The 23,228-nt window shown below is 37.5% G+C and overlaps 1 protein-coding gene across 4 annotated transcripts in view; it reads right to left on the bottom strand.

Annotated features, from left to right (window-relative positions):
• Window positions 1-23,228, bottom strand: part of EYA3 (EYA transcriptional coactivator and phosphatase 3) — a 102,532-nt gene that overhangs the window by 41,944 nt on the left and 37,360 nt on the right. For 3 of the 4 annotated variants that reach the window (XM_004705058.4, XM_045298981.1, XM_045298980.1), the window contains exons 3-7: window positions 21,022-21,065; window positions 17,651-17,730; window positions 12,413-12,479; window positions 9,924-10,060; window positions 2,194-2,331 (exon numbers count right to left, since the gene is read on the bottom strand). In XM_004705058.4, coding sequence (XP_004705115.2) covers window positions 2,194-2,331; window positions 9,924-10,060; window positions 12,413-12,479; window positions 17,651-17,730; window positions 21,022-21,065 — 466 coding nt within the window. The remainder of the gene's footprint in view (window positions 1-2,193; window positions 2,332-9,923; window positions 10,061-12,412; window positions 12,480-17,650; window positions 17,731-21,021; window positions 21,066-23,228) is intronic. The other variant, XM_013005348.3, reaches the window with a different exon arrangement.

Below are 23,228 nucleotides of genomic sequence, written 5' to 3'. Positions count from 1 at the left end.
AGGGAGGGGGAAAATGAGCAACTGATATTAAGGGCTAAAGTGGAAGGCAAATGTTTTGAGAATGATGAGGGCAACAAATGTACATATGTGCTTGACGCAATGGATGTATGTATGGACTGTGATAAGAATTGTACGAGCCCCCAATAAAATAATTTTTTAAAAAATTACTGACCATCCTGCCACATAGAATCATATTGACTCTGTAGGACAGACTAGAACTACCTCATAGGGCTTTTAAGGAAGCAAGCTGCTACATTTTTCTCCTATAGAAAGGTGTGTGGGTTCGAATCTTTGACCTTTTGGTTAGGAGTATCGAGTCTAACCACTATGCCACCAGGGCCCATTGCACATTAATTAAGCAACCCTCAATTGCAAGTTTAGAAAATAAAAGTAATTAACAATGAAATAAACAACGAAAAGTGAAAATTTGAAGACTCATAGAATTCAAGCTGTAGCTCCTATTGTAACATGAGGGGATTTCATAAAGCTCATGGAAAATGGAATTAAAAGATAATGGAGCTTTCCCACTAATTTTCTGAAACCCCCACGTATATTGAATAGCTGTCAGCTGTTCAAATGTCAATGGCATGGCCAATTATTTAAGGACGGTTCCCGCTGCTGTCTTGAAAGTGCTGTCAAATTTTGCTGTAAATCCACCGAAAGATGAAGCTTCTGAGAATCACAACCAATGGACCAAGCAGATGTGGTCCTCAGTCATTTTCAGTCGAAAGGGAAAAACAAAATATTTTGTTTAATCTTATCTATAACATTTTTTTCTCTCCATCAAAGTTTCTATTTAGGAATATGACAAACAGGTTTTTGCTATACCAGTCATTTTCTGTCTCTCTAACATCCATTTTATAAGGAATAATATTTAAAAGCTAGAAGCAAGAGAAAAGAAACAGATGAAAAGTCAGGTACTCTGACATTCATAGCCAATGGGAACAATAACAAATTACCTGCAGTAGATTTGGGGGTAAGGGGTTAATTCCATATTACCTTTTGAATTTCTTTTGTATTTTCTCCCTTAGAATCTTGTCATTAATACCAATCTTTTAAAAGTACAGTCTTATTTGCATGTACTGCGCACATCATAAAATGTAATTGCTCAACCGTATTAAGAAGCGTTATCCAATCACCACCACAATCAATTTTAGAGCATTTTCTTCTCCACTTGTTGTTAGTTCCCCATTCCCTCCATCTTCCCTTACCACTCCCCTAGGTAATTATTAATCTAGTTACTGTCTCTATAGATTTACCCATCCTGGATTTTAAAGAGAAAAATCATACAAAACACAAATAGGAAGCAAACAAGCAACTACACAAAACATAGAAAAGATACCAAGGGCTCAAGTAGAAAGAAAATGTTTTGAGAATGATGATGGCAACAAATGTACAAATGTGCTGGACACAATGGACCTATGTATGGATTGTGGTAAAAGTTGTAAGAGCCCCCAATAAAATGATTAGAAAAAGAAAAAGCAAAAAATCCCATAAAAACCTCAATCCAAAAGAAAGCAGAAAACATCAAAAAACTAAAACAACTTTAAAATGGGTCAAAAGGGAGATCAAATGACAAGACATTACATTTTAACTACATCCACCACAGCTGGCTTTACAATGCTGTTCACATCCCTAGACTCTGCTCAGAAGGAATTCATTGGAGGTTTAATCCACGTGTACCCTGCAAATAGATTCTGGGCTTTAAACCGATCTTTTAGCGGAATAACTGGGTAGGGCAGAGATAAATGGAACGCAAGATTTAATATATATTTTTATCACAAAATAGCAATAAGAGCCTTTTGAGCAAAAAAAAATATTCTCACGAAAAGATTAAAAAACAAAACAAAAGCAAGACATGGAAAGAGGTGGAGAGGTGGCGCATATCTCATAAAGGAGTACGTGTGCACACCCCACTCCGACAATTTGGACAGAGCTTTTCCAGACATCAACATGCAAAAGGCAAGGTTTCAGTTCTACTAAGCAGCCCACATTCAAAGAGCTAAACTACTCAGAGACACACTCCTTGGCTCTGGTTTGCACAACACGAAAGGCATGCACAAATGCAAATCTCATCCCCCTTTGCTTTAGAAGAAAGAGCTCCTGTATAACCCAATTTATTTTGAGATACAGGTAGAGTAAAAAACAAAATACAACACAACAACAACAAAACACACAACCATGCCTATTTACCTTGAATGGGGTAAGAATAATGTGCTGGGCTTGGCTGGCTTGTGGTTAACCCTGTAGTGCAGGTAAGAACACTGTGTTGACTTGGAGATGGAGTCTGAATTAAACCACTTTCAGGTTTCATACCTGGCCACAGTGCACCTGAATCAGATAAATTGGACCAATTACAACATATACGGGGACTGAAGAGCATGGTTATGCTTGCAAATATCTGTCAGCAGGTTTAAAATCTAAACCTTAAAAATAAATTTGTATGTTAAGAAAAAAGTTGCTGATTCTCCCATTTGTAATATACCACAAGCAAATACATATGACAAGAACTGGGGGTGGGGAGAGGGTGGCTGGGTGAAGCCATAGGAACAAAAATCTTGCCTAAATTCCCAGTAGTGATATTTATATAAGTTTTTTCAGTGGTAGGGAGAAAATGGTCAGGGTTCAGAGAATGAGCACAGAGTGCCTGATGTTCATGTATAGTGAAAAATCATTTATGTAGCACTCTCAGGGTGAGAGACATTTCACGTAAATTTAAAATTCACTTACCCATTAAACAAGCATCAAACTTCCCTAAAATATATGAAAAATTTCTCTACCTTTGTAAGCTCATTATCTTTGTTGTTTTTTCTAATTAGGAAAGAAATAGCTTTATATCTCTGCAAATTAAAAAGTATAGAGATAAATAACTTAGAAAAATTAAAGCCATGTATCATTTAATATGAAGACTTAACCACTATTTTAAGAGTCACTGGATTTCCTGTATGCCTTTGCTACTTGTGAAAAAAATAAAAATGGGATCATATTATACACACTATTCATACCTTGCTTTTTTCCACATAATACATCTAAAGGCTACATTTCCAGGTTAGAATGTAAAACTTATCCCCATTTTAAACAGCTGCTTATCATTTAGACTGGCTTAATAAGATTGGCTGTTCACTTTTATCTTGCTTTATTTTTACCACAATGCTCCTGAGTAATAATCTTCCTAAAATACACTTATATCCTTTCCTGCTTTCTTAGGCAGAGGGAACTGTGAGCATAATTTTGGGTTTCAATATTACGTCATGTTACAGATATTACAGCAGCACTGGCAGAGGCTATTGTGATATGTGACGCTATCTACGTTAAACAGAACTCAATTACAGTTCTTTGATTTTTAAGTTCTTACATTGTTCTGTCTTTCCTTTGTGTTCTGTTAGTTCTTTACAATCTCCTATTTCTCGCTTTACCTCCCTTTTAATTTGTAGTAAACTAGGACATCCTAATAAAATTTGCTAGAATTCATAGCTAAAATTAGTCTAAAGATGCTTTTCAAGAGTGAAACACTCATGAACTCCAGTGCAGAGTGATAATTTTGCCAATGTGAATGTGTATTTAAAAACCACCACCACAGAAAAATGCAATGTTTGGATGTTAATTTATATTCTGAAGTTATGTTGCTGGATTAGTGTAGTTGAAGCTGAAATTTAAGTCCAAGAAGGATTGTCAAACAAAGTTAAGAAATCAGTACTAAGGCCAGCCATGCCTTCCAATTCAACTTTAAATTATTTCAAATATGTACAGTAAGAAATGTAATGCTTTGAGGATCAGGGCTCCATCTTCACTGGACCACTAAGAGGCTTCAGTATAACTCAGCTATGTAAAATTTGTTGATTTTAAGTGAATTTAAGAATGGTCAAGAGAGATGTAAAAATCTTAAATGGTCAACAATGAGAGATAATACTTGTTTTGCCCCAAACCATACTTTTACAAATGCAATTTCCCCCCCTCACCTATTAACTGCCCAGAGTAATTTATTTGAGAGGGCTGAAGAATATTAACATCCGTGGTGGTGCTCTGGTGTGTGCTGTAAAGAAGCCTGGTAGTGCAGTGCATCATATGCTGGGCTGCTAACGAGAAGGTCTGCAGCTTGAACCTAAGGGAGGAAGACCAGGCTGTCTGCTCCTGTGAAGATTTATGGCCAAGGAAATGCAAAGGAACCCTTCGACCCTGTCCTATCCGGTTGCTATGAGTCAACATTGAATTGATGACAGTGAGCTTGGTGTTTGAATTTTTGATGGTGCTGTGGCATAAGCACAAGGCTGGTGGTTCCAAACCAGACGCTCAGTGGGAGTACGATGAGATTTACGGTCTTAGAAACCCTAAAGAGCAGTTCTACTCCTTCCTGGAGAGTCACTCTGAGTTGGAAATAACTCGATGGCAGTGAATTCTTGTGTGTGCTTTTGGTGGCAACGTGGGGTAGGTGTTGCGCTGCTAATAGCCAGGTTCAAACCCACAAGCTCCTCCGTGGGTGAAAGATGATGTTGCCGGCTTCGGTAAAGTTTAGGGGCTCAAAAATCTTAAATGGGGTAACTATAAATGGGAATTGATTCAGTGGCAGTGTTTTGTTATGTTTTTTTGGGGTGTGTGTGTGATATAAACTAACGTGCTTGACTTCAAACTGAAAGGTTGGTGGTTCAAGTCCACCCAGAAGCTCCTTAGAAAAAAACGAGTCACTGAAAACCCTGTGAAGTACAGTTCTCCTCTGATGCACACAAATAGACTTGCCAACTCTTGTTTTGTTGGTTTTTAAAAATTAAATAATGAAGTGGGAGCTCATTCCTTTAACGGTGTTTGGGAATGTTATTCCTACCATCTACACTGTGAAGCCTGTGAGCCAGAACTCAATGGGTGGCCTTGTTTTTCTGGATTTCACAAGCTTTCAATCTTTAACACGATACACTCTTACCACCTGTCTGTTGCTATTACTAGTAGAAAATATTTGCATTTTCTTGCCCTAACAGGTTTCTACCCTACACAAATAATTGCAGCTTTCATAGGCTTTACTGTGATGTAAAATTTGAATATTAGTGCCATGATTATTGCTGGTTGTGTATCACTTTTTATGTAAATTCATCACCATTTGCATGCCATAATAACTTTAAGATTGATTGTAATCAATCCCCCGCCCACCCCCCCCACCAAATAGGTTCTGAATCCTAAGGTGCTGGATATGAACCTGATCTTTATTACATTTGTACTAAAACGTCACTTTATTAATAAAAACAGTACATACTGAGAAGTGTTGCCAGCCTTATGACTTAATATATTTCTTAAAGTTTCAAAATACAAACTGTCTCTATAAACTATGTCCTCTCATAAGGTAAAAAAGCAGGGGACAGATGTCCAAATCAAATAGAACAGTTTTGAATGTCTCTGACCAGAAACAAAGTAATTATCTAAGTATTTTGTGAGAAAAAGGAATAAAAGGTAATATGGACGTGGTTCTCAGCATGACAGTGGTCCTATTCTTTAAGCATTTTTCTTCTAAAAACCATTCTTCCCAGAATTTCAGGTAATGGCTAGCATGACTCAATGCTTTGACCGTGTAGCCGTACTTGCTGCTCACAGGAAACAAGGAAACCAAACCCCAGTTTCTTGACTCCTATCTTCCTGCTTTCCGCTATCACTAAAGTTTCTCAAGTGCTTTTAAGCACTAAAGGAAAAACTGGTGGCCAGTGGTTATGTATGTGTTGGGCTGCTAAGCAAAAGGTCTGCGACTTGAAACCACAGGTTGCTTCCAGGGAAAAACAAGGTCTTTCTACTCCCATAAAGAGCTACAGTCTCAGAAATCCACAGGGGCGATCGACTCTGCCCTATAAGGTCGTTACGAGTTGAGATCGATTAGAAGGCAGCGCATTTGATTTTGGTGTGAGCATCAAGAGCATGCTGAGGAGATACAGCTGGTCTACCACTGAAAAGGGAAGTCTGATCTTAAGTGGTAATCCTCCTGGGCCCCACACTGGACCTTTCCCACAAACTCTCAGCACACACACTTCCCTGTTACTAACCAAACTAGTGTGAGTAGTTCAGTTAGAGAACTACCGATCTATTTTTAGAAAAGTTTGGCTAGGAATTGAAGTCTACATCAGTACTGGAAGAAAGCCAGTGAAAATATATCTTGGTTTGTTCATTCAACAGATGATTGAGGCACGCAATACATTAGTATGTAATTTAATTTAGGACATGGAACTATAGTATAAAAATGCAAAATTACAGGAAGAATATATATAACAAAATCCCATGGTCTCACCATGCAGACCAGAACAAAAGGCAGGCAGTCCTTGCTTTTGATTCATGTATATGGGAACTATGCCCTCACTTTGCAGGGTTTTGTGGTATATCAAATCAAAGCTGTACTGTTAGCATTCACATTTTTCCATCCAAATTATGCTGTATATATTTTTTGAAAACATTAAATTGGGACTAAATTACACTTTCAGTTATATACTCTGATTTTTTTCAGTTAACAATATACTGAGCATTCTTTAAGAATATGGCTTATAGTGGCTATCTAGTTTTTCATTCTATGGATATAATGCAATTTAACACATTAACTAGGTATATAATATTTAATAACAAACTATAGAAATGATCTCTGAAAGTATAATCTTTAGGAAGCCAAAATGTAGGTTGTTTCTGATTTTTTGCTATTATAAGTAATGCTGCAGTAAATATTCAGGTTAAAATTTTGTATCTCTAATTAGTACTAAAGAATAAATTCCTAGGAGTGAAATTACTGAGGGAAATAGAATGAACATCTTTAAGGCTCTTGGCACGTACTGCCAAATCTTCATTTCATCCTAAATTTATTTTAAAATTACTTAGAATAATGGATACTAAAGGAAGATGTTATGAGCCATTAAAAATAACTGAACACCCTTTCCCACACACATGATTTCTTCAGATCACTGAAATTTAACACAAGTCTCGTCCTGCTACTCTACCGTTTCTACACCTGAAAGAATGTGGCTGCCATTCCTTTACTTTCAAAGTTGTTTTTTTTAAATAAGATAGTCTTCTTAAGGCTTCTTCTAGTCTTTTCCTCATTCTTTAAGAGGATGAAGCTTTTAAACTTCAAACTCAACTCTGAGTTTGACTATATTTTCCCAAAATATCTAACCTTATGAGCACCTTCTGTAACTAAAAAGCTCTGGGTTCTAATCTCATCTCAGACCTTTACTAAACTGCATGACCTTGGGCTAATTACTACCAGCTCTGGTGACACAGGGGTCATACGCTGGGCTATGATCCACAAGGACAGCAGTTGGAAACCACCAGGACAAGTGAGGGAGAACAATGGGGCTTTCTACTCTTGTCAAGTTACAGGCTTGAAAACTCACAGGGGCAGTTGCTATGAGTCAGAATTGATTCCATGGCAGAGTTTGTTTTTTTGTGGGGGACAAGTTACTTAATTCTTCTAAACCTAATTTCCCTAATATATCAAAGGGATAATGTTACTATCTAGCTCATAAAATTGTGCTGAGAATATAATGGTACAATAATGTAAAGTGTAAAATCCTTAAGATACTACTTGGTATAGACTAAACATTCAGTAAATGAATAATAGTATTACAATATTTTCTGAAACCCTGTTTACATATGATATAAAACAACAACTAGTCAATCTGAAAATAACAATGTACTAAAATCTTTTCAAATGACAAAGAAACCACATTTCGCTATATATTTTAAGTGAACATATTTCCTTTTCCTTTAAAAAGCATACTAGAATATAAGAAAATGCCTTTTAAAAATATAGTCACTTTTATAAGAATTACAAACAAGTCTTTCTGTGAGTGCTGGTGGCACAGTGGGGTAAGAGATGGATGGCTCACAGGAAAGCCAGTGGTTTAAAGCCATTAGCCACTTTGGTAGAAAGGTAAAATTGTCTGTTCCTGCAAAGATACAGTATCAGAAACCCTGTGAAGCTGTTTTTATTCTGACCTATAGGCTCACTAAAACTTGTGAGAATATATCCAGCATAAAATAAAAAGTTAACCAACGGTGTCCACTTGGACTCACTCTGACCCTATGTGTAGAAGGGCTCCACAGGGTTTGCCTGGCTGTGATTTTATATGGCCACTGCTAGTCCTCCTTCTGTAGTGCCGCTGGGTGAACTCAGGCAACCTCTAGGTCAGTAGTTGACTACAAAGCGCGTGTACCTCCTATGGACTCATTCATCCACACAACTTACATCTCTCTACACTATTAAAAGTCAAATCAAATCCATCTCTCTCTGAATTACCAACAGAGGAGGATATGAAACACAAATCTTCCATGTCCCCAAATATTTAAAAACAAAACAAAAACAGGTTAGCAGCATTTCTTCATGATATAAGCACCGTTTTCTTCCAGTTTTTAAACAGAGATGTCCACTTTACAGAATTTCCTCTCTTTCCTTTTATTTAATATGAAGGAAAAGCAACCATAAAAGACATAATATATAGGATCTATATGTCTGTGGCATCATACTAGATATCCTACATAAATTGAATTCCAAGGTAAAAGAAGAGATTTATTTAATATTGGGTGGAAGAATAACCAATTGTGAAATAATGTTATAAAAGGTATTGACTGGGGTTGCTAATAGAATACAAACTAAATCAGGTTCAATAAAATAAAGTAATTCTTTTATAGCTGCCAGCCTATTATACCAAGCTTTTGAAAACGTTAGCTTTAATATACACAAAACAACACAAATATTTGCACACAGGATTTCCCTTCCAAACGGACTCTTCAGCCTTGGCTGACTAACTACATCACAAACACAAGATTGTAGGACACTGCTGATATTGACAGGTATGGAGGCATGCCTATGCAAATAGGAGAAACAAAAAAATGTCTGCATCTCATCCCTCATGAAATTATCAATTATAACTGTTGTTATATATATATAGAACTCCCAATTTCTGTTTCTGACAATCTCTAGGAGCCAAAAAATGCTAGCAAGCATAACAGTGAGAAAACTGACGTCATTGTAAAATACTAGCCAAATGAGGCAGGATTAGGACAGATGTAGAAACCAATAGCAAGCAACAACAACACAGCTAGAATTTGTGGCAAGCTGTTTTGAGGGTTTTTCCATTTCCTAGCTTTTTTCAGTAAAATCTACAGACATAGGACTTTATTAACAGATTGTAAATTTTGAAATAATGTAATGTTCTCTCAATTCTTATAACTTAAAAATGTTATAGTGTTCTCCATTTGTTTACATTAGTTCTAAGAAAGCAAGAATAGGGCAATAAAGCATACTGCATATATCTATTTATATACATTGAATAATCAAGACAGATATTAAGCATTACAAAAACCATCCCTCACACTGATTTTTGACAAATCATTTTCATTTACAATTCATGTTCAAAATATCTAAAACCAATAGACAAAAAGCCCCATGACATGATAAAATTTATAGAAAACTAGGAATTGCCCCCATTCTAAGATGATTTTTTTGTTTCAACAAACATTTGATCAGAGCTTGAGGATAAGAAGGGATAGGAAGAAAGAAGTTAGCAAAAATATATTTTTTAAGTATGAAGGGCTAATTATTATAGCTGGAGATTTAGTCTACCTGATTTTATTAAGAAATTCCCACCTCAAAATACATTATGCTTACCTACTTATGGTATCATGTTACAACGTCAAGTCAACAGTAGTCTCACCAAGAATTTTCTGAACACTTTAGAATTCCAGTGCGAAAGCAGAACTGAATGCCTTCAAAAGAGCTAAGTTTGGGTAGATAAACAACGTGTATGAGGCTTGCTTGTTGTTCTTGTTAGGTGCCAGAATCGAGACATCTGGTACACAATAGAACAAAACACCTTCACAATCTTTGCTGTATTTTGAGCCCATCTAGCTCGTGGTCGGTTTTTTGGAGAAAGATGAAAGAAACGGCTTAAAACAGGATGCCTTACCAAAAGGAGGTAGTCCATAAGTTTGAGTTGCCTGAGGGTAGACAGCATAGGGTTGAGACTGCTGTAGCGTCTGGTACTGAGTCTGCCCAGGATAAGCAGTTTCCGAAACAGGAACAGAGAGGACATGTGCATATGGTCTGGAAAAGTTCAGGAAAACAAAAACCTGTATGTATAATTTACTTCAGTAATGAGAAATAGGGAAAATGGCTAATAGCATTATCAGAAAAGAACTGGCAACACAGAGAACGATCTACCTCTAGATGGTTCTTGCTAGGGTCACATGTAGAATATACTTCTTCTTTTTATGTTCTCCTATAGCCTACCTAGCAAACAATGTTATGGAAGAGATTACTAATTTTAAACATCCTTCCGAGGTCCAATAAACATTTAGAGAGTGTTACTACATGCAGGGCCCTATGTGAGATACAAGAATGGATTAAGTTTGTTCATACCCTTATGTAGAAAATCCTACATAACAAGAAATTGGATAGAACAGGACTAACCAATTGGCTCATTCTCCTCCCAGGCCTGGGGTTAAAATTCAAAGAGGAAGTGGGACCTGGAAATGAGAGCAAGGTTGTGGAAAAAAGGCAAGCAAGTCACCATAAAACAGAAGAAAGGGCTGGGTCCCAACTTTCCCAGATCCTGCTTATGAAAGGGTTGCCAGCTCACTAGGAAAACTAGGCAAGTCCAGACAGGATTCAGAATCTTTACTAATAAGCCTTACTTAGTGAGCTTACTAAGCCAAAGCATACTGCTCCTTGTTGGTGCCAACCACAGCAGAGATGGCTGGGTAAATTCAACAGTGACACCCCTGGGACATTAGCTAGCTGACTGGATCATTTCAACCACATAATAAGATGCTCCCACATTTTATGTGCTAAATTTTTACACATCAGCTATTTTATCTGGTGGATTATGTTAAAATTATAATGTAAGAAAGAATGGGTTATATGTACCTTATGAGTCATAGCAGCAAAACCTTGGGAGGGAGGTGTGATAAGAGGAAAAATATTTTTTGTTTTCTAGTTTTAGGGAAGAGAAGATGAAGGAAGACTATGAAGAAGTGGTATGCAAACTAGTAAGCAGGGTGTGCAGAAATGAGCCAAGTGTATTCTAGGGAAAGAAAGCCCAAACAAAGGTACAGAAAGGAGAAACAAGGGCTTCAGCCACAAGGAGCATAGATGACATTAGAAGACGTTGCCAAGGAAAGCCAGGAAAACAGACGACAGCAAAGACCCTGACTGCCAGCTATCCAGAGTTCAGACAGATCTGAAACAGGGAGCCACTGAAATATATGAGCAAAGGGTGAAAGGAACAGTTTTCTTTCCTTATTTTATTTTAAACCAGACAGATTAATTCGACATTGCTTTGTAGAATGGATTAGAGGAGAGAAACTGGAAATGAAGGTCAGCTGGCACAAATACGAAGGTGTTCTGAATGTAATGGGTATACAGATGTTTCCTGAAATGAAAGCACAAGTTTGGGATATGCTGGATATTCTCTTCTTAGGGGATTCCAAGCAAATAAATTAGAAAATCTCTATTCTTCTTAGCCAGATATGAGTACAGGAAGTAGTTCAGGTTGCAATTCTTACTCACATCACATGGGAACAATTTTAAAATATTAGTCATCTCAAATGGACTTAAGTTCCCTTTATGCTAAAGATAATAATATCCTTTTTCTTAAAGTATTATTAGAACTCAAAAGTACTTCCATGTTTATTAGCTGATTCCTTCATGACTGCAGAGAGTAGGTATCATGATTGTACAGAAGAAGACAGCCATGTGAAAGTTATTGGCCCAAGAACACTTATTAAGTGTTAACACCAGATTGCAATTTGGCAGACTCACTGAGCTGACTTTTTAACATTTACTCTTTAATCTGAAAAATTCTAGCATCCCTCACTCTTGGTAACAGTTTCTTAAAACACATAAGTCTGTACCATGGCTTGATAATCACATTGACCATATATCTATGTTATGTATAGTTCAGTACTCACACTGTTCTGTATTTATCCATCTCAGAGATAAGTAACTTGGTTGACCTTACATAATGATCTTACCCAGGAAGACCTGAAATACTGCCTCATAAGTGACTTAAAATGTCCAAAATCTATCTTACTTTAAGCCCAATCCTACTTTCCTTCAAACAAGAAACTGAACAAAGATTAGGCTGAGAAGTCCCCGCCTGAGGCCAGCTTGAACGGTTTTTATTGATCTCTATGTCAAGGTAAAGGGAAAAATAACTAAAGGTCAATCCGTGATATGCCTTGACCATTAACACTATTTTGCATTTTCAGTGCCTTTTCAGAGTCAGCTCCTCCTGGCCGTCATCTACTTTTTAAAGGGATGTTAGGCAGGGTCTATATTTCAAAGGAATAACAGTTGGAGTAAGGGCAGAGAGAACAAAGAGTTGAAAAGAATCTAAATTTTGCAAAGAGCCTAGAGAAAAAGCACATAGATTTTGGAAATAATTATTCAACTTACTTTGCAGAATACATTTGTGAGGTATAATCATTGGATGAGCGAGGGATGTAATCGGTGCATGTCATAACTGAAAGAAAGATAACATCACCAGGTAAAAAAGTTAGGACTTTTCAAAAATGAAATGGGAAAATGCTTATCTCACTGCATAGTCTTTCAAACTAAATAACAAAATAAAGTTTGGATATCAGAAATTTAGAAAGATTATGTATTAGAAAATACTTCACTGTTCCAATAACCTGATCATATGGACTTTTAGAGACAGCAAAGAAGATAAAATGTAGGAAAATATGAAAGAAAGCTGAAGACTGGTACCAACTGATTTCTACCTCCATTGTCCCTGATCGAAAATCACAGATACAGCAACTTCTTAAGCTATCTGCTGTACTCAAAGGCAAACTTGTCTCTTTAGGAAAGCATGCTATGCGTCAGCTTATTCATTCTTTGGGTATTTACTCTATTGTGAATAAAGGCCGTAAGAATGATTTGCAGGAAGACAGACTTGTGGACAGAACCCCATCTTGTTAGAAAGAAGTAGCTGCTGCGGTGTATAATCAATAGCATAAGAGATACAAACACAATTTTATAGTACTATTTAAGCTTTGTAGTAAAGGTTTTGTTCAGATTTGGCAAAGCAGAGGAATTGATATGGGGTCCCGACAAACCAAGTAAAGAAGACTTTCCCAGCCCGTAGTCCTCGTGACTGCCATGATTTCAGTTAGAATGGCTGCTATGAGGCTTGACTCTCATGATTTCATCTGGGATATATGTGTTAAATACTTGCCCCAAGTTTGCAGGCATTGTTTCAGTGCACATGTAGAGTGAGACATCATATTGAATTTGCACGAGACCTCTGAATTGTTCAAGAACTCCTTTCAACATCTCTAAAAGAGCCCACTCCACTGTGAACAGGAGGCACTAGGAGCTCTGGTAGCTCTATCAGGTTGAGTCCTTAAAGGGCAAGGTCACAGTTCAAGCCAACCAGCCGATCAGGAGAAAGAAGAGGGTCTCTGTTCTTGTAAAGATTTACAGTCCTGAAACCACATATAGCGTCTCTGTGAGTTGAATAGAATCAATAATGGGTCTTCAGTGGGTTAGGAGTAAACTAACTAACTTTACATCTAGCTGAGTTCCTTGAAAGAGCTCCTAAGCAAAAAAAAAAAAAAAAGATGTCTTGGTCAAGACCAAATGAGAGATCAGTTCATATTCAACAGTGAGACAAAGCAATACCTATGTTTATCATAGAAGATCTTTGCCCAATGCTATTGTTCAAGTTCTTAAAAAATTACTAAAAGCGCATAGAGTATATTCAGCTACAATTATTGATAAAAATGAATGAGATTTCATTCCACAAAGAATGCACAGGAAGTTCATTTGAATTATGGATGATGGTTTCGTCTTTGCTGACATGCACTTTCAAAACCCAAAACCCCATTCTTTCACCAAGTTAACGTAATACTAGAAGAGATTTAGAAAACAACCTGGGAAATTAAGCCAATTTTTACATCTGTAGAGAATGACTGTGCCTTGTTATCTTGCAGTATGGGAGAACTATGAAAGGATGATAAAGCTATGTCCTATGATACAATCAGAGGTTCAAATAGAATACTGACTCAGAGTAGAGTAGCAGTAGTGGAGAGAAAGTTACATGGGATAAGTTCTGAACATAAAACTGACAGGACATTCTGATGGATCTGAAGGTGGGGAATGAGGAAAATAATGCAGTATGAATTCCAGGTTTCTAGCTGGAGCCACTAGAGGGAGCGTCATCCTACTTTACTCTCTGAGATGAGGAAGCTGGGAAGAGCAGCTGATGAAGTGTAACCGAATCTGAAGGGTTAGGGGTTGGACGTTCTGCAACAGCTCTGTGGGAGAGAGATGTGGCCATCTAACCATCATCAAGATTACTGCCCAGAAAACCCCAGGGGCCAGTCTAATCGGCAACCTGTGGTTACTTTCTATCAGAATCAACTAGACTGAACCGAACGACAAGAAGAGAAGCAAAGCTTTATTCCAGACTTCCCGTCTGGAAAAGTCTGACTTTCCTTTCAGACACACAGATGGAGACGTCTAATGGGAGTTGGATACACAAATCAGGACTGTAGTGGAGAAGTCAGAGTGGAAATATAAACTATATATACTTAAAATATGTTATGAAGATCTGGTGGTGCAGTGGTTGAGTACTGAAGCTGTAAACCCAAAAGGTCTGTGGTTCAAACCCACTAGCCACTTCACTGGAAATGGCGCTTTGTGTAAAAAGGTATAGCTTTGGAAACCCTATGGGGCAGCTGCTCGACTGAGTGAGATTTGATTTGGGGGCAAGGAGAATGGTTTTTAATGAATAAGAAGATATACAAAAGGAAAGATGGTGGCCTAGAACCAAGCTTTGAGACTTAACCAACATTCAGAGTTCAGACAGAAAACGGGGCCATAAATAGAAAGGAAAGGGGTGAAAGGCAGACTGAGGAGAGAAATGTCTGCTTGAAGTGGCCACATCAAAGTCACTGATGACCCGACCAGGGCACTTTCATGGGAATGGTGGGGACAGAAGTTACATTTGTGAGGGCTGCGGGGAGGGGACCTGTGAGGAAATCTCTTTGCAGAGAACAGTGTCTATAACAGTGGGGGATGAGGAGCAAGGGAAGATGACTGTTTTATTTAACATGGCAGGTCCTAGACTAGGGCATGTCTCTGGGCAGATGAAAAGGTTATAAAGGGAAGGAGAAAGCGATGATGCCAGAGGTGATACCTTTGGAGAAGGTAAGAAGAGATAATAAGGACATGGAGTACAAACAAAAGGCACTCCCGGTCTTTAACAGAAACAAGAATGCACTCCAAGAGATTTTAAAAGGCTCATGGAAAAATGGTATCAAAGGATAATGGAACTTTCCCACAAACTTTGTTTTGTTTTGTTTTCTATTCGAAAAAAGAAACAATGACATGTGAGTAGTCTTGACTACTTGGTACTGGTGGGTAAAGAGAATTTCCTATGTGGTAGTTGTTGAGTGGATATGGATGCTCTGACAATAGAGCTGGTGTGAAATATTAAAAGGCAAAGTTCAGTAAAAAAATGTAGTAGAATTTCCAAGCCTATTGAATACCCAGATGATTATGATAAAGATGTAACTATCAGCTAGTTATGTATTTTTATCTATAGTGTTTAGTTATGGAAAAGGTAGCGTTAGGTTAAAATAGAGTTTTAGCAAGGGGAGTACAAACAGCAAAGTTATTAAGAGTATTTTTAATATAGTGACTATAATAAACCAAAAACCCAATGCCATCGAGAATGACTCTAGAGACCTAACACATACCTGACAGCATCGCCAAGGCTCCTACCAATTATAATATTAAACAAACAAAAACCAAGCTCACTACCATCAAGTCAGTGCTGACTCACAGAGACCCCTGAGGGTTTCCACGGCTAACTGCTGCTGGTGGCTTCAAACTTCCAATTATGCAGCTCGCAGCCCAACATGGGCCCACCAGGGCGCCTCCACGATCATAAAGAATCATGTAACCTCTGCTGAAACGAAGGGAAATGAAGAGAACAGACATCTACGCTGAGTGTTGAAATCCCCAAGAATAAGAGTATGGATAGAGAAGAAAACATCTTTTAAGAGCAGAGTTAAGTCTGAGGTAAAGGTGAAGTTGAAATTCTGTATTGCAAACCAGCATCCAGATGATTTTCATAAGTGCTAAAAAGGTTTGAGAACCACTGGAATAGAATCTCTTTGAAGAAAATAATATATAGAACAATTATATCTTAAAAACAAAAACAAACCACCCAAATAATAGAGGAGGGAAGAAACCAAAAACTCTGATACCTGCTTTGAAAACAAAACAAAACGGTTTTATTGGGACATAACCCACATATCATATCATTTGACAGTTCAATCATATTAACAAAAGTTGCACAATCATTAGCACAAACAATTTCAGAACATTTTCTTCTTTCTTGTACCCCTTGTTATTAACTTCTCATTTCCCAACAACATCCTGAGCCATATCCCTAAGAAATTATTAACCCAGTTACTCTCTCTATAGATTCACCAGCCTGGACTTCATAACACTGAAAACCATACAAAAACAAAGAAACAAAAAGCTAACAACAATAACAAAATAAAATAGGGGAAAACCTTCAACTTAAAAGCAGAAAACATTAAAAATTAAAACAACTTTAAAATGGGTCAAAAGGGAGATCAAATGCTAACATGTTCAATTTTACCCTAACTACATCTGCCACAATCCACTTTTCAGTGCACTCTGCATGACTGTGACAGCGCTCACAGGGAATTCTCTGGAGGCTTAATGCACATATATTTCCCTTTCACTTTTCCCCCCCTTAACTGGTATAATTTTAAATGGGTCAAAAGGGGGATCGAGTAAGATGTCATATTTTAACCTGACTGTAATCATCTCTACAATGCTCTGTCTGATAGCAATGCTGTTCACATCCCTTGACTATGGTCAGAAGGGATTCACCTGAGGCTTAATCCATGTGTAGATCCTGCAAATGGATTTTGGGTACATCTGCTTTTACTAATTGGAAGTGTAAGTAAGGTTAAGAATAATTGTTTTAAAAATAAAAAAATAATTTCCCCCCCAAGACCAAGTGCTCTACTCCTCCCCTTTTGTAAGTGTCCTACACAATTCTATTCTTTGAAAGGGTGTAGTAAAATACGGAAGGGCACAGCACTTTAATTTCTGGAAGCACAATTTGAGAGTAAGTGGGTATGCTTGGTACAGCTGATACCTTCACAAGAGAAAAGAAAGCCGTCTAGAAACATGTGTCTAACGGTGACTACAGTGAATGTTCTCTAGCAAGTGGACAACATGCTCTCTAGAGGTGGACCTACCTCCGGGCCTACTATCAATCTTGGCTTCTCAGAGACGGCTTTCCTTTTTCAGAATCACAAGTGGAATAACTGGGTAATTAGAAAGGTGCTGGTCTCATAAACTTTTCTAATTTTGAGAAAGGCATTATTGTCTTCCAATCTCAAAACAACAATAAAATCACCAAATGTGATTCCTTGTGTTAGCAGAATCCATGTTATTTTGTTCCTTAGCTCTATGTCAATAAAACTAATAGGAAAGAACAAGATGAAAATACACATAAGGCAGGAAAACCTGAAAATTTTGGGACAAAGAAGGTAACCAGTGAAAACCAATTAAAAAAGAATAACATTGCCTGGTTATAAGAATACCTATATAGATAACTGTGTATGCAAAGAGAGTACTTACTTTCCTCTGACATGGGAAGGTTTGACGCAAGGCTTGAAGTTTCCGGTTTCTGATCACTGCCTTCTGGGTTGCTCACTTGACTGGGAGAACCAAAATGAATATATTAGCCCCTGGCTGATCTGCTGCATTATTAAAAGTGATTAAATAGAACCCACTTTCTCCTAGGTGATATGTAAAAGGTAAGGTACAGCTTCTTCATATTTTTTATTTTTAGCAGCTACTTGAAAAGGCCCAAGGGCAGTACCCTCAGCGTTCTGCTGCTCCTGGTTGTACTGCCAAACTCCTTCAGTTTTTATGATCTCAGAAACTCCAGGTAAGTCACAGGCAAATCAGATTGTCTTCAAAGACCATATGGTTAAAAAAAAAAAAATCCACAACATTTAAAATACTGTTCTCTCACTTTGTTTCCAAAATACCACAGGAAAACAGGCAGATGAGTTCAGACAAGTGGTTCTCAATCTACTACAAATCAGAATCACTTAAGTTTTTGCAACTTACAGTTGTTAGCAAACAGGGGCGCTAAACCCTTGAAATGGTTCATGCCACTGAATTTCTTCCTTCCCAATAATAGCTTAATTATATATCATACTCCAAACCAGGGGTCCTCAAACTATGGCCCATGGGCCACATGCGGCCCGCCAAGGACATTTATCTGGCCCGTGGGTGTTTTTGCCCCGTGTTTTTACTTCAAAATAAGATATGTGCAGTGGGCATAGGAATTTGTTCATAGTTTTTTATAAACTATAGTCCTCCCCTCCAATGGGTCTGAGGGACAGTGAATCAGCCCCCTGTTTAAAAAGTTTGAGGACCCCTCCTCTAGGCTATGCAACCTCTTTTTTTTTTAAACTTACAAGGAGAATTAAGAGAATTTACAGAACGGAATATAAATTGGAAAAATAAATGATTATAGTGGATACTTGGACATTGAGAAGATTCTTACTCACATCATGGACTACTGTACAGATTATTCTTTTGTCCCTCACAAAAGCCTCCTTTTCCTTCTACCATACATTCCACTCTGTTAAATTTCCTCAACTACCAGTACTGGCAGTCTCTGGATTACAAATGCTTTCTGTTCGTAAATCTGTCTTTAAGTCCAATTTTTAAACAAGTTAGGTATGGTTCATATTTAGCAGCAGTCAAATCCCTGCCAAGATAGCAACCCCACATTCATGCTCCCCGGTAAGAAACTTGCTTTGCTCGTCTACACTCTCGGAAGAGGAAGACACTGCATGAGGTGCTTGAAATAGCTGGGAAAATAAGACGGACTAATCAAAGGTAACAACAGTTTTTATGTAGCAAAAATTTAAATGAAGTGTTAATTATATAAAAAAACACATCAGGCCAAAATTCTTAAATCACAAATAATATTTCTGAACTGGCCTCCAACATTAAATATAGTACCAGAAAACAAATGAACAAAAATGTATAAATATGTATTTTAAAAATGTAAATATACATTTATAAATATATAAACATATACTATCAATATTTTTGCCTTTCTGGTATATTTTAAATGTTCATACCTACTCACACACAATTCCCAGAGGAAGGGCATGAAACTGAACTAGCGCACACCTTTCCGCCAACAATGACGGGCGGCGTTTGGCTGCTACAAGTGCCTGGACAATGTGTTCTATTCTCCTCTCTAATTCACTGCATAGTGCCTGAAGTCTTAGAAGCGTGCAAGCTGCTCTCTGAGTCACAACAATTGGTTGCTGTTCAATTGAAACATGAGGGGAAGGAAGAGAGCCCGAACCAGGAGGCGGCTATGGAACGTGTGGCTAATTGCCTCCATGAACAACTGCCTCCTTTGCCATGAGCCCCAAAGAAGTATACGGTGCTTGTCAACCACTATTGAACACTTTGATCAAAGAATCCACAGAAGAATCCTGATCGAATGGGGAAACTGAAGAACAGAATTTCAAATTCACATGTGTTCCAGGATTCCTAGTGCCATGGATATTGTATGAACCCCTATAACTATTGCCCTGAGATCTTTAAATCTTAAACCAAAAATGTTTCCTGAAGCCTTCTCAAAACCAACAATAGTTTAGGAAAAAAAGGTCTACACCTTGAAAGTTTGTGCTATTTTAAAAACTATTTATATGGCATCAAATTGATAATAGCAAGTCAAAAGATTAGACAGACCTGTGTGTGTGTGTGTGTGTGTGTGTGTATGTGTGTGTGTGTTAGATCTGCATTAACACGAGGAAAATTCAACAAAGGGGAATGAGAATGGTTGCACATCCTGAAGAAAGTAACCAATGTCATTAAAATGTACATGCTGAAACTGTTGAACTGGTGTATGTTTCACTACGTACAGTCTCAAAAACAAGAAAATTTAAGGAAGTGAAAAAACAAATCATTGCAATTAAGTCAATTCTGACTCACAGTGACCCTGGACAGAGTAAATGAAACTGTGTATCTTCATGTATTGTGCCTTATTTATGCTGCAAATATAACATTAAACTATCAAGAGAGAAAAAAAAGAAACTATATATCTTATAGAAGCAGACAGCCTCATCTTTCTCCTGCAGAGCAGGTAGTGATGAGTTTGAACTGTCAACCTTGCAGTTAGCTGACCAATGCTTAACCTGCTACTCTACTAGGAATTCTTTAAAAAAAAAAAAAAAAAAGTGAAGTATTTACTTATGTCAGAACTGATAACTGACTTATGAAAGACTTACAAAAGGGTATAGGAATGAAACTCCTGTGGAAAGTTGAGAGACTGTATAAAATTTTTAGAGACATACCGTATATACTCATGTATAAGGCGAGTTTGCCAGCACATTTTTAAAGGCAGTTTTTGTGGTAAAAGTAGGTGCCTCGGCTGACATTCGGGCGGCTTATACGCGAGTATAAATGGTAAATATAAACCTTGCTCAACACCGTGCAGCATGAAAAAAAATATGCTCTAAAACAGTGGTTCTCAACCTTCTTAATAACAGTTCCTCATGTTGTGGTGAACCTCCCAACCATAAAATGATTTTTGCTGCTACTTTATGACTGTAATTTTTCTACTGCTATGAATTGGGCGACCCTGTGAAAGGGTCGTTTGACCCCCAAAGGGGTCACGACATACAACTTGAGAACTGCTGCTCTAAAATAACATGAGGGAAAAAAAGAGTATACAAAAGTACACAAACTATATAAAGTGAACATTATAAATACCTCGTTCTAATTCAACAGAATTCCTGTCAATAATCAGTACATAAGTGTTAAGGGAAACTTTTTGTCTTAAGTCAAATAATATCAAAATATAAAGGCTGATGTTAAGAAATAAGAGGAGGCCATCATGCCCATACACTAACCACTTAGGGGCTGGGGGAATTAAGCTGATCACTAAAAAGAAATTCATGTTTACATACCTTAAAGTTTGCTCTCCTGGTTCCTGCATCTTGACTTTTTTCACCTGAAAAAATATACACAAAGGTACCAATGCAATGATCCATTTTTGAAATCCCCTAGCATACGTAAATGGCAGGGTAACTTGTTTCATTTTGCTTTGCTTAGATTTATTTAATTAACCTGTGCTGTATTTTGGAGTAAGCAGCCCTGGTCATGCTATGGGTTAAGCACTGGGCTGGTAGTTCAAATACACCAGCTGCTCCTCAAGAGAAAGATGAGGGTCCCTGTGCCTGCAAAGATTTACAGTCTCAGAAACCATAAAAAGTCTACACTATCCTATAGGGTCACTATGAGTTGGAATAGACAGTCAGTTTGATCTTGGCTTATAATTTATCATAGAATCCCTGGTGGCACAGTGGTTAAAGCGCTTGACTGTATACCAAAAGGTTTGCAGTTCAAACCTACCTTCCAGCCATTCTGTGGGGGAAGGATGTGGCAGTGTGGTTCTGTAAAGATTACAGCCTTAGAAACCCTATGGGGCAGTCCTCGTCTATCCTAGAGGGTCACTGTGAGTCGGAATCAACTCTGGCAGTGAGGCTGGTTTGAGTATATTTTAGACTTAGATTTACATGAAACTTTTTTCTTCTTTTTAAATGAAAACATTGTTTTTCAGGCATGGTAAAATGTTAACCAGGATAAAGTATATTAATTTCGATTAAGTCATTAGGCTTACTGTAGACTAGAAATACGTACGTAAACTGAAATTATTCTTCTGGTATAAGAAATTAAATCAAAGCCAGTGAGATACCATTTCATATCCAGTAGGGTGATGGTTGTCAGAAAAACAAAACAGTAAGTATTGGTGGGGATTGGAGAAACTGGAACCCTCATCCATTGCTAGTGGGAATGGCAGAAGTACTATCGAAAGGTCTGGAAGTTCCTCAAAAAGTTAAACATGGAATTTCCATTATGTCCTAGCACTTCTTTTTTCCTATTTTCTACGATACAGTTTTTAATTTGTTTGTTTGCTACATGTCTTCCCTGTATTGCTATTTTATTTTTTAAGTAACAGTTTTGACATTTCTTACACCATCCATTATATCCGTTCACATACAATTTTGTCATTCAATCCCATCGAGTGGAGTTCTACAATCATCAATGCTATCAGTTCTCATTTGCCCCTGTCCTAGCATTTCTAATCTCAGGTAGATACCCCACAGATCTACAGTAGGAAAGCAAACAGACACTTGTCCACCGATGATCATCACAGCACCACTACTCAAGATAGCCAAAAGGGGAGACTGCTCAAATGCCCATGAAGAGATGAATGGATACATAAAATGTGGTATACACACATAATGCAGTATTATTCTTCAATAAAGAAAAATGAAGCTCTGGGACATGGTACAATACAGATGAACCTTGAAAAATGCTTTTAAAAAAGGGAAAGAAAACATTATGATGAATGAAACAAATATTGTATGTTCTACTTATATGAACTGTCTAGAGACTGTCTAGAGATTAAATGAATATATTAAAGTTTATTAATACTCATATGCAAGTTCAGAATAAAGCTAATGAAAATTAAAACAAGTCCACAAGAGTCAAAATACAACTGTGAGTCTATCCCACTTGAATTTTGAGAACGTCTTCATGAACAGATTTGATGCATTGAACACTAATGACAGAAGACGTGATGAACTATGGGAGAACATCAAGACCATCATTTGTGAAAGCGAAAGGTTATTAAAAAGACAGGCAAGAAAGAAAAGATCGGAAAAAAAGATCCAGATGGATGTCAAGAGACTCGGAAACTTGTTCTTAATCACATGGTAGCTAAAGCAAACAGAAGAAAGGATAAAGGCAAGGAGCTGAATAGAAATTTCAAAGGACAGCTCAAGAAGGCAAACACAAATATTATAACAAAATGTGCAAGGTTGGAATTAGAAAACCAAAAGAGAGGAACATGCTCAGCATATCTGAAACTAAAAAAACTCAAGAAAAAGTTCAAGCCCTGAATTGCGATTTGGAAAGATTCCATAGGCAAAATATTGAAAGATGCAGGAAGCATCAAGAAGAGACGGAAAGAATGCAGAGTCACTGTACCAAAAAGACGTAGTCACCAGTCCACCGTGTCAGGAGGTAGCCTATGAGCAAGAACCAATGGTGCTGAAGGAAGACGTTCAAACTGCACTGAATGTATTAGCCAAAAAACAAGGCTCCGGGA

Source organism: Echinops telfairi, unplaced genomic scaffold, assembly GCF_000313985.2.
Source record: "Echinops telfairi isolate 266 unplaced genomic scaffold, ASM31398v2 ScPeMD7_7457;HRSCAF=8495, whole genome shotgun sequence".
Lineage (NCBI taxonomy): Eukaryota > Metazoa > Chordata > Mammalia > Afrosoricida > Tenrecidae > Echinops > Echinops telfairi.
Note: the sequence above shows the minus strand (reverse complement) of the source record. Positions and strands in the feature narration are given on the sequence as shown.